This window comes from Hyposmocoma kahamanoa, unplaced genomic scaffold (assembly GCF_003589595.1).
Source record: "Hyposmocoma kahamanoa isolate Upper Pololo Valley unplaced genomic scaffold, ASM358959v1 228, whole genome shotgun sequence".
NCBI lineage: Eukaryota > Metazoa > Arthropoda > Insecta > Lepidoptera > Cosmopterigidae > Hyposmocoma > Hyposmocoma kahamanoa.
The window spans coordinates 483,337-495,238 of NW_020653747.1; the positions used below are offsets into that span (position 1 = coordinate 483,337).

The 11,902-nt window shown below is 39.9% G+C and overlaps 1 protein-coding gene across 1 annotated transcript in view; it reads left to right on the forward strand.

Moving 5' to 3' along the window:
• The window catches only part of LOC113228363 (cullin-2), a 32,275-nt gene extending 23,478 nt beyond the window's left edge, over positions 1–8,797 (forward strand). The window contains exons 10-17 of the mRNA XM_026461636.1: positions 2,304–2,462; positions 3,417–3,506; positions 4,608–4,772; positions 5,642–5,851; positions 5,938–6,038; positions 7,541–7,686; positions 7,758–7,864; positions 8,446–8,797. Coding sequence (XP_026317421.1) covers positions 2,304–2,462; positions 3,417–3,506; positions 4,608–4,772; positions 5,642–5,851; positions 5,938–6,038; positions 7,541–7,686; positions 7,758–7,864; positions 8,446–8,607 — 1,140 coding nt within the window. The 3' untranslated portion in view covers positions 8,608–8,797. The remainder of the gene's footprint in view (positions 1–2,303; positions 2,463–3,416; positions 3,507–4,607; positions 4,773–5,641; positions 5,852–5,937; positions 6,039–7,540; positions 7,687–7,757; positions 7,865–8,445) is intronic.
• The last annotated feature ends 3,105 nt before the right edge of the window (positions 8,798–11,902 follow it).

An 11,902-nucleotide genomic window follows, 5' to 3' on the forward strand; every position in this document is an offset into this window, starting at 1 on the left:
CCCGAGTGACAAAGATTTTTTTTTTTTCCGAGAACTGATATAACCTGGCCTCTCGCCCAGTGCCCGCTTGACGTTGAGTTTTGGGACACCCTGTATACGCAATTATATATCGTAATTATATATCTCCAAAATGTATAACAATAGTTAATTACCATATAGGCAAACTTACTTTTATCAACTGAAATAAATAATGTCACGGGGAGGTTTACCCACAGGACAATAAATACAGTAGAAGTGGTTATTAAGCATCCGACGTGTGCCAACTATAGGTGTCGAAAGACCTATCTGAGTCAGTCCGCCATTTTCGCTTTGTATGGTATGGTTGTGTCATTCTTTCGTGCAAATTCTCTAAAATCCTAGAAAAATGCCTTATTGTACTGTTTTGGTGTGCAAAAATATTAGCCGCACCAAAAATATTATTCATATCATTGGAAAATCTTAATTTAATAAATTTTCAATTATCTGTTTATCGAAATAATTTGTTTGTTACAAGAAACGAAAGTAAAGCTTATACTCCTGCAATATGGTCGCTTCTTTTTTGGAGAACTAAATTAATAACTCTAATTCGTCGTCGTTCAGCAATAAACCGCTAGGCAGCACATTGATTCAAAATTTCAATATAATATCAAAACGTCGTAACTTGTAATATTAGTTATTGATCGTATTGAACTTTCAACAATACGACCCCTCCTACGTAAAGTATCGTATGTCGAAATTGCCAAGTTTACAGGGAAGCGTTTTAAAGTTCTCCGTTTTATTCGGCAAAGCTCGTTACTCAAATAGAGTGATCATCTAGTACATCCTCTAACCGATATCTAGGATTTTATAATACTCTATGTGAGTAGCGAGCTTTGTCGAATAATACTGAGAAATGCTAAAGTCACGTGTTGTGCTTATTTCAGTGAATTCAGAATATTTAAAAGGCTCCTCTGTAAACTTGGCAATTTCGACTTACGATACTTTACGTCGGAGGGGTAGAATATGCCAACAGGGTAAAGTTTAAATTATATTAACAATCTAGAATTTGTTATTTTTTTATATATTGAGGAGCTGTCAAATTTATCAAAGCTACTCTAATTTCTAGTGATGACAAACAAATCAACTAGATAGCGCTTATTGCACAGATTTTTTTCTGTATTTAGGATTAGCGCCATCTACCCATATTAGGAAGCGTTAATTTATAAATTAGTTTGTAACACACAATGCCATCTATCGACACGCATATTTATCACAGTTCAGAAAATAGTTTTAACTCATTATCAATATTACAAAGAAACAAAACTGACTTCTTATTTTTCATATTAAAGAGGAATTATTTTATATTCTTGGCCATTTACATAATATTATTTCTCTCGTGAGTTTGGGTGTAATTTGTGGCTGTCTATGTGCGTCCATGGCACCCGCGACGCAGGATCTCCCTAGTGTGGGGCTATGTTGATTGTGTGCGTTCTTATTATTATATACAAAAATTTGGTACTCGTCGCGACAAGCTGTCTTGTACCGCCATCGAGTGTATAACCAAATAGAGACGAAATGTCATTTAATTTATTTTGAAAACTATTTTGCCATAATATTACGGTGACAACTGCGTTCCGATTGGCCAGCCCGAATTCGAAACAATTGACGGGTGTCGTCAATTGTTTTATTTCAAATCGACCAGTTAACTTCAGCTTTACTATAATGGGCGAAAATTGCAAAATTACATATTTAATTACCTATGAAATGTGATTCCGTTTGTTTTGTAATTAGATGTTTTGCTGTTTTACCCACACCACTGAATAGAACAGCACGCCATTGTTAGAGATATTATCTTTATTACAATAAATACAGAATATTATTGGAATATACGGAGACGTACACACAGGTCAGTTGTTGGCGCTTTACTATTTCAGCTTTCTAATTTGTAATTTCAGTGCAAACGAGAGTTGATATTTAAAAGTTATGTAAGGCCCATTTACGTGATTAGTTGCCAGTGATATATGGCCCTTATTTCGTCTCTATTTCTGGTTATGTACTCGATGTGTACCGCGACTAGTAGTTTTCTTCGGTTATTGGTCCATGGTCTTTTAACAGTCTCTTTTTGTACGTCACGTGTGACGTGTACCGCCACATCATATGACTTTAACTTAACGTAAAGTTATTATCTTTGGTCTTTTATCAAACATATTAGAACCCATTATGATGCTGAAGTTTAACGCTATTAAAAAACTCTCTCACATTTATCGCCGTAAACTTAGAAAAACAAATGGTAGTTTGCCTTGCTGGGGTTTCCAAGGAAGTAAAGATAGCAAGTTGCCCCTCAGGCCTGCAGCCTGGTGGTGAACTCGCGGCCCCACCCGGAGCAGCCGGCGCGCGCGCCCGAACTGCTCGCGCGCTACTGCGACTGCCTGCTGCGCAAGCGCAGCGGCAGCGCCGAGGCCGACGTCGACGACAAGCTGGCCGCCGCCATAGTGGTGTTTAAGGTGAGCCGAAAGACGGTCGGTTCAGTCCGTTATTTGAGGTGATAAGATGGCGTTTCGTGTCTTAAGTTAGTCACCAGATACAGATAGGATCATGTTTAAGGCTACTAACAAATTGACCTCGACTGCATGAAGTTGGTAACGACTTCACGCAGTCGATCTCGACTGTATGAAGTCGGTTTGGACTGCATGCAGTTAATGCGTGAAGTCATTATCCGCGACTTCGACTGCATGACGTTGATTACGACTGCACGCATTAACTGCAAACATGTAGTCAATCTGTTAGTAGCCTTAAGTTACCTTCTAAGGCCACACTTTTGTTCACAAAGCTTCAAATATCGGAGGTGGGAGATGTAGTAAAATATAGTTATGTATGGATGCAACTCTGACTTTGATAAAGACGGGAGTCGGGAGTGTCGTTTATCTGACCGGAGCGAAGTAGTCTTTTTTAACCGACTTCAAAAAAGGAGGAGATTCTCAATTCGACTGTATGTTTTTTTTTGTACGTGTGTGCACGATAATTCCGTTTGTGAATCGATTTTACTGATTCTTATTTTGTTGGAAAGAGGGTACCTCAGTATTGGTCCCATTTAAATTTTAAGATAAGATTCCACCTCTAAGGGCGGCAAACTAGGGGATGAATCCGGTGTCGCGCACTTTACCGGTAGCCGATTTCAATAAAACTTGGCAAATATATGTAATTTCTCCAAGTTTTGAAGTTGTTTTTTTTTTATATAAAAAAATTACAACTATTTTGTGTATGTTAGGCGATTACTCCGACATCTATGAACCGATTTCGGATTTTTTTGAAGGTATATCTCTGTGGTGGTCCCATTTAAATTTTAAGACAAGATTCCACCTCTAAGAGTGGCAAATTAGAGGATGAATCCAGTTCGTTGAATTTCACCCATTAATTCCACGAAGTTTTGAGTTGTAATTATTTTATTATTGTTTCAGTACGTAGATGACAAAGACGTGTTCCAAAAGTATTACGCGAGGGCGTTGGCTCGAAGACTTATTCATCAACTATCGGCGTCCATGGAACAGGTACGGCCTACACGAACGAATATCTATTCACCGAATCTCAACATCGAGAATGCCTTAATCATTCTTCTCAGAGGCATATGCCTTAGGGCTCTTACATATAAACACTATGCGACGTCGTATCGTGGAAACCTACGACGAACAACGTAAAAATTCACGACATAATATCGCAACGTGGCACAACACACGGTACGACGTCGTATCGTAGAAACTCACGGTGCGCTCCCCAGTGCCGCATTAATTTGTTATTCAATATTCAAAGATGACAGACGACATTGAGGTTGATTATTTAATAACCCTAGTCGAGATCGCGAAACGATGCCGCGTCGTAGCACGACGCGACGTCCCATTATGTCGTAACGTTTTATTTGTCGTCGGAGGACTGTCGTTCTAGCTCTTCCCATCGTCGTTGTAACGACAAAAACTCGTGAACGACAGTTAAAATGTTGTCTTATATGTGAACAACTTCATTTAATTATACAAACCACGACACTTTAAGTGGCACGATTATCTGTCATCAACACGCCGTAACAAAGGCGTTGTAATGTGAAGGTTTCGAGTGGAAGAAGGACGAGGAGGACATCCCGTGTTCATTCAATCGTAGTAAACGAACTTCTCTAAATTGATTTTGGTCTAGACGTTGTGGATAAAGTCCAGGACGATTTGGTCATATTTGTATATGGCGAATATAGGTGAAAATGAACGGGAAACCGAACCACTTATTTATTGGATTTAAAATACAATAACAATCCACGTATCACAAACCATATCGTCCAGTGTTTTGTGGAAAGGGCGAAATCGCCATTTCGAACCATTTTTCGGTAGAGCATGTTTTAGTAGACGATGTAGTAGATCTCTTCCATGAAAGAAAGAGTTCGTCCAGCGAAGTACTGCCACCTTACGTATTTCTGCCGCCAAGCAGCAATATGAGCATTACGTTTCGGTTGTCACTTTACTCCATCTTTAAAAAAGACAGGCTACAGTTGGTAAGAGCGGTTGTGACTACACGAAACCGCTTCGAAACGGATGTATGAAAGTAAGTTCGCACTTTACTCTCGTACATCCGCTCCGGGTCGTGGAATAATCGACGTCTTTTGTTTTCAGGAAGAAGCAATGATAAATCGTCTAAAGCAAGCGTGCGGCTACGAGTTCACCAATAAACTACATCGTATGTTCACCGACGTCGCAGTGTCGGCGGACCTTAACGCCAAATTTCAACAACACCTCAGGGACACCGGCAACACCACTAGCACCGGCTTTGCCGTACAGGTACAGTGCAAACAAGGTGACAATAAAGTGCAATAAAATTATAAGTTACAAGGCATAGTGTTTAAATCATTCAAAATTCACTGTAATGAAATGAATGCTGATAATCAATGTCAACTAATAATGTAAAAATGTCATGCATGTCAACCAACATCAATTTCAGTTTTGCGTTTCTTTTTGTTTTTTATAGTTTGTCCTAAAATTTATTTGTAAAACCTTTGCTATTATATCCACATTTAGCTGTCAATTTCGAGTGATAAATTTAAAAATTTTATCACAATAGCGAACATGGCGAGCAACGTGACGTCACATTTCTATATCATCGCGAGCGCCGGCGACCAATGACTGCAAAAGATTAACACAGTGCCAAACATGGCAGCAAGGTCACGGCTGATTTTTTTGAAAACGTTTGCACAGTAATTTTATTAACATAAAAATTGAACGCGAAAAACAAAATGAAAAGACATTTCTTGTTTCATGGTTTTCGCGGCGATAAACGACAAAGATAGCTATATACGCAAATTCATATCGTTGTCCTTGTTCTTCAAAATGTATAACAATAGTTCGTTACCAAATACTTAGATTAGATTTAAGACTATATATATTATCAACAGAATTAAATATTGTCATGGGGAGGTATATATCACACTTATTCTGCCATGCGGCCTTAGCATAGCTACGGCCACAGGAATGATGAATTTTTATGATTTATTGCTATAATTCCCCAACAACAACAAGCACAACAGCAAAAGTTTTCATTTTATAAATAAATTTTGAAATGAACTAGCAAAAGCAACGAACGAATGTTTATTCGTTCGGTTGTCGGTTGACGCGTTGTTGCACACCAGCATCCAAATGACACGACCTTGCAGGTGCTGCAGGCGGGCGCGTGGCCCCTGGGCGGCGCCATGGCCCCCCTGGCGCCGCCCGCGCAGCTGGAGAGGCCCGCGCGGCTGTTCGAGGCCTTCTACCGGGCCTCGTTCAGCGGCCGGCGCCTGGCCTGGCTGCACCACCTCTGCACCGGCGAGCTGCGCACGCGCTACACCAGCCGGGTGTACCACATCAGCGCCACCACGCCGCAGGTCAGTGGGGCTCTGGGGCTCTCTGGGGCTCTCTGGGGGCGAGGACGGCTGCGCGATGGCGATACCGACCTGTTGTTTGTGTGCAGTGCGCTCTCTTGCTGTGCTTCGAGAACGTGGACACTGCGCCGGCGCGGGAGCTCCGCGAGACGCTGCAGCTCACTGGGGACTCCTGGACCAGACATATGAGGTAATCAATTTCAACTGTTTAAGCGCCATCTAGGGAGAGACAAACCGAAAAACGCCACCTGCGTGCGAGAACCAATGAATTTTGCGAATGAACTGTTTCCTTCGATTAATAATTCGGTCTTAATAGCTACGTTAGACGGCTGACTGCAATACAATGTTGATTTGCATTCTCGCCATATACACAGAGGTCCTTCTAAATCCGAAACTGAATCCAAATTACTAAAAAAATAAATCGAAAATAATTCCTAAATTCTTATTTTTTATTTAATTGCGATAAACATAGATTCGCAATCACCTGATCCTGCTTGATCCAAAGGTCATTGACTTGCACGGTACGTGCTACCAAAACTTATAGCGCAGCCAAAATTCAGAGGAACCGAGAAGTATTGCTATCTCTTTCTTTCTAACTACCTTACTTACGCACAAGGATTAAGGTGGGATAGCCGAGGTCTCCGCAATTCTAGTGATCCATTAGCTAGTTTCTCACGAAATGCCATATGGTTTGGTATGTAAACAAGAATTAGTGCAAAAAAGAATCGCTACCAGGTTCACCAGAACCATAAAGCATTACCATAAAGTGCGTGTGTGTACGAGACTATTCTTATGGCATGATGTTAAACGTTTAGTTAACGCGGAAGCGATTACGAGTGTCGAAGAATTTTACGCAAAAATCGTCTCTGCTTTCAAAATTGTGACGTGAAATGTGGAAAGTTGAAACGAAACTCTACGTGCGTACGAATCTCTGCATAACTGTGAAACTAGGTACTTCTAGCAATGCTTTCATGTAATCTATTGTTGGTAAGTACCAAATCTAAGTTACAAAAAAAATTTTTTCAGTCAACTTTTCAAATTAATGTAAATAATGAGTAAGTTGTAACAATACTAGTACATAATCATAATTAAAAAATTTGATTAATTTAAATAAGCAATCGGGTAACATTACGTATCGTTCGATGAAGCCAGTGGCGGGGTCGATGACCTCGCGCGGTGCATCCGATTTAGGGACAATTTTGCAAAACTTTACTAGATACAACTAGCCAAAATAGTGAACAGAATATTTTTTTCAATATTTTTAGATTAATATTATTTATCGAGTTCTTAGATTTTCGCGATTGTTACACATAGGAAATGGAAACTATTTTTCCAGATTTAAATCGCGTATATTTGTTGGTTGTTGGTTGACTGACGGTTTGTTTGAAAAAACAAATATACGCGATTTAAATCCGGAAAAATATTACTACTTATTAATATTATTTACTTATTAATATCTTAAATATGGCGAGAATGCAAATTAACACACTGTAATCGGCATCGATTCAAAAAACAATCAACGCTATCTAGAGATATAACTGAATATGACATTCTTTATTTGAACATAAAATATGTGCCGGTAAAGCTTTTTCTTGCCAAAAGCGGTTCGATCAATTGAAATGTTTCATCACGCGGTTTCACTCCCGCAATCCGAAAAGCGCATAGAAGTTGACGGCACTATTCTGCGCACAGGCCTCTCATAGACGCGGGCCTCCTGACGGCGGAGGGCGAAGTGGAGGAAGAGGACGGAGAGGGCACCCTGTCCTTGAATCTCAGTTTCATATGCAAACGAACGAAAGTACGGCTAACGTGCGCCAACGCGCCGGCGACCCAGCAGGGTAAGTGCCGAGTGCAAGCGCCGGCGAGGCTCTGTGGGCTCTGGCTCTGACGGCTCTGATGCTGTGCGCAGGCGGCGGCGCGGCGGGCGGCGCGGAGGGCGGCGAGGCCGCGCACTGCGACGACGACCGCAAGATGTACCTGCAGGCCGCGCTCGTGCGCATCATGAAGCAGCGGAAGGTAACGCCGAAGGTGACGCCGGTAACCAGCTGCTGGTCACCGGCTTCAAAAAGGGCGCTTCTCAATTACTCCTTTGTTGGTCTCGTTTATGTTTCAAGAAAATATTCCACCTCCGAGGGTAGCAAACTAGGGGATGATGCCTCGTGCACTTTCCGGTAGCCGATTTCAATAAAACTTAGCAAATAGATGTATTTCCTCAAACTTACGGGGTCAGTTTTTAAAAAAAGTTATAATTAATCAGGGTTGTCCCTTTCAATATCCTGTAATTTTCCTTTTTCTATAATATTAAGTGACGGGACGAACAAGTCGTGCGCCTGATGGTAAGCGACACGCCTATCTTAACCGTTGCAGTGCCATTCAGAGCTTTAAATCGCAAAAATCTGAGAGGCACTGCCACTGCGTCCTTCACCCCGAGACATAAGTTGACAAGTCCCATGTGCCTGTAATTTCACTAACACCTTACTGCTTAGCGGTAGAAACAGGCAAGGTGGCAGTACTTCCCCGGGCGAACTTTTTTACAAGCTCTCCCGCTACCAAAACTATATTCGCTACTTACTTAAACCATATCCGCTTCTCCGCAGGTCCTTCGCCACACCGAATTAATTCAAGAAGTAGTATCACAAGCGCGGGGTAGTTTCGCCCCTTCCGTCGCGATGATCAAGAAATGCATCGAGGCGCTGATCGACAAGCAATACTTAGAGCGGGCACCGGGGTCGCTCGATACGTACAGTTATTTAGCGTAGAACTTGCTTAGGACTTTAGTGTTGCACCTTTATCGATTGAAAACGGTCGCAATATCAATAGAAATGTCAATAATAAAGGCTACATATATAGTTAATAATTATTGGGAAAATTCCTTGAATATTTCCACATGCTGTTGCTGCGTCGGTAAGTTATCGTATTAATTGAGGCTGTCAGGGCAAAAGTGGTGTAACCCACTCTAATTTTTTTTAAATATTACTTTAAATTATAATGAAGTACGTAATTGTCGCACCCCTCATGGAATAATGGCATAAGTGGAGTTACATCAAAAACGTTTATTGCTCCATTGGATACAGAAAAATACAACCCGCGTCCTCTCCAATTCTTGTAATTCTGGCGACTAATATTGTAGATAGAGTTGTAAGAATTGGAGAGTATGTGGGTTGTATTTTTCTGCATCTAATAGAGCAATAAACATATTTGACGTAACTCCACTTATGCCAGTCCATGAGGGGTGCGATTTAGATGCAATTTAATATTTTTATGCTTGAAAATAGCATTCAAATCTATCTATACTAATATTATAAATGCGAATGTAAGGGCTCGTTCCCATTATATCGAGACGACAAATAAATGTGCAGTTTAAAGAATCGTGTCTTGTATATTGAAATTAAATTCTTCATATACAGTACAACACGATTAACTATCGATAACGACTTTTTTGACGTTACGACGATAGTCTGTCGAGACAATGGGAAGAGGTCAGTGGCAAGGCGTGAAAGTGGTCGTTAGTAAGACCGGAGCCTTAGAGCGCCTGGGTGACGCTTAAACGAACATTTATTAGCACATAAGTTACTAGTACACTTCATTTCACTGGTTAAGTTATTCTACATATAAAATAGAGCACAAAATTTAGTAAAATATTACTAAAACGTGAAAAATTTTAGGCAAGCCTGGGAAACGAGTTATATGGACGCCTCGCCACTGGAAGATATAGAACGACTGTCGTCCGACTATATATAAAACGTCTCGATAAGATAATCGCAGTTTCAAACGACTCTGTCGTGCAAGGCGGCTGCCATGAAACGATGAATTGTCGTCACGCTCCAGTAGGAACAGCTGTCTGTCGTTCAACGATAAATAGTCCACGACAGATATTCGTGATATGAGAACATGCTAGACGCGACTGTCGTCCAACGATAAATAAAACGTTACAACTTAATGGGAACGCGTCCTAATTCTATCTGTTACATTTTCATGCCTAAATCGCTGAACCAATTTTGTTATAGAAATAGGTGGGACCTAGAAGGACAAAGGCTACTTTTTATCACAGAAATAAATCTTAGCGGTGGTAAAATAAGAGATGAACATTTGTATGGCGGACCAATAAAACTGAAAATCAGTATAGTACAGTAAGCTACTTGAAGTATACGCAGGCGGACTCGCAGGCAGCAGCTAATACAAAATAATTATAATAATAATAAAAAAATTCTTTATTTTCTCACCACAATACAATACAGTGAACGTTATTAACGTACAAACTAAAGTATGATAAACGTATTGGGGGAGGCTGATGCCTAATCTAGGCTCACAGCCTGTACTTCAGGTTACCAGGTCTCTAACCTTCAGGAATACATTTCTATGGGTAACATTGACGCAATAACTATATCGATACCTCGCACGTCAAAATACCTATTTTGCTTTTTAACCTAAATATATCCTTTTTATGTATATTAAAGGTTCAATGTCTTCAATTGTGTTTAATTCTTTTTAACCAAAGTGAGTAAAGAGTTGAATATTGCCGCCAAAAGTGAATTCGAGCGAAATAAATTTATCACAAATTGGCTCCAAGGACTAAATTACTCAGAAGCCGAAAGTTTTGTCATGCCCTAATCTCAAAGTCCCGATGCAAAGTCCAGACGGATTTTCACACTTATCAGCCCACAACCCAACCCCTGTCGCACAAACACACACACACATTCTCATAACTTGAGTTAAATATTAGCATATTATTGTTTTCCCCCTCAGTTTATTTTTGTTTGCTATATTATATATATTAGGAACCTACCCAATTGAGCCTCTGTCTCTTGAGATACAGGTTTTACCTAGTACCAGAGTCAGTGTCGTCAGTTGCTACTTCTTGTTCCACTTTCTGTAAGTAATTGTATTTCGAAATTCGCTGTATAATTTGTAAATGTAATTTTTGTAAAATGTTGTGGAAATAAATAAAATTTATTATTATAATAATGTTGGAAAGTAAACATAAGAAACACTAAGGCTGGTTTCACAGCTGTGCGGACCATCTACATGCGTGGAATCCGTAATGCTCTGAGTCGAGTATTTAATTTAGTGCGGATATTCACAGGTGACTTTTGCGGAGTTCACGCGGACTGTGTTTCGTACGGATCAATTCGCGTCACTCTAAAACGATGTTCTAACGCCAGACGTGCTATTCCGCTCCGGTGCTCCGTTCGGACGCTCCGCAGATAAATCCGCACTGCTCTGAAGCCGGCCTAAGTGATTTATTTGGTTTTAAATATATAACCTGTAATATAATATGGATAAAAAATATATTTGACTAAAAATATTTTGACTTACAACAATTTAGGTCAGAGGTATCGATATACGCTTTACACAATGCGGCAAATAATGAACATTAGCACCTTTGAAAGTAATATTTTAGAAAAAAAAATATGTGAGATACGTCACTATTGCCCTGATAGTCTTAATTTATATTAATTAGTAAACTGCTCAGAAGATAAATCGAACAAAACCTCGAAGTCTCTTAACCGTATTGGACCAACCTGATGGACTAAGTCTCAAAGGTAACGCTTTCCCATGAGTAGAACCTATAATAGGTGATGATTTTACATACTTCTATGTGTTCAGTGCTGTCGGAACGAAAAAGGCATAACTAACATTTTAATCAAAATTGAGTTATATGAGTATTATTCAGGTTCAGGAAAAAAGCAACCTACCAATTTTTTTGTTGGATATACAGCTCAAAAGGTAAAACTGACATTAAGCATTTCTTACCATAAAATGTTAAAGATACGAAACTAAGCACGTAATTTTTTTTTATATCAAGTAACGGGACGAACAAGTTGTGCACCCAAACCGGAACGCAGTAGGGCTCACATTGCTGCTTGGCGGCAGAAATAGGTAAGGTGGCAGTACTTCCCTGGATGAGCTTTTCCACGAGATCCACTCGTACTAAAAACTTCAATTACAATAATAACTTCATAATCCTTTACTTCTATTGTAGGTCAACTATTAAAAGTCGCATTTAAGTTACTTATTATCTTTATATTTGATTATTTCTTTTTTCTATTAAAT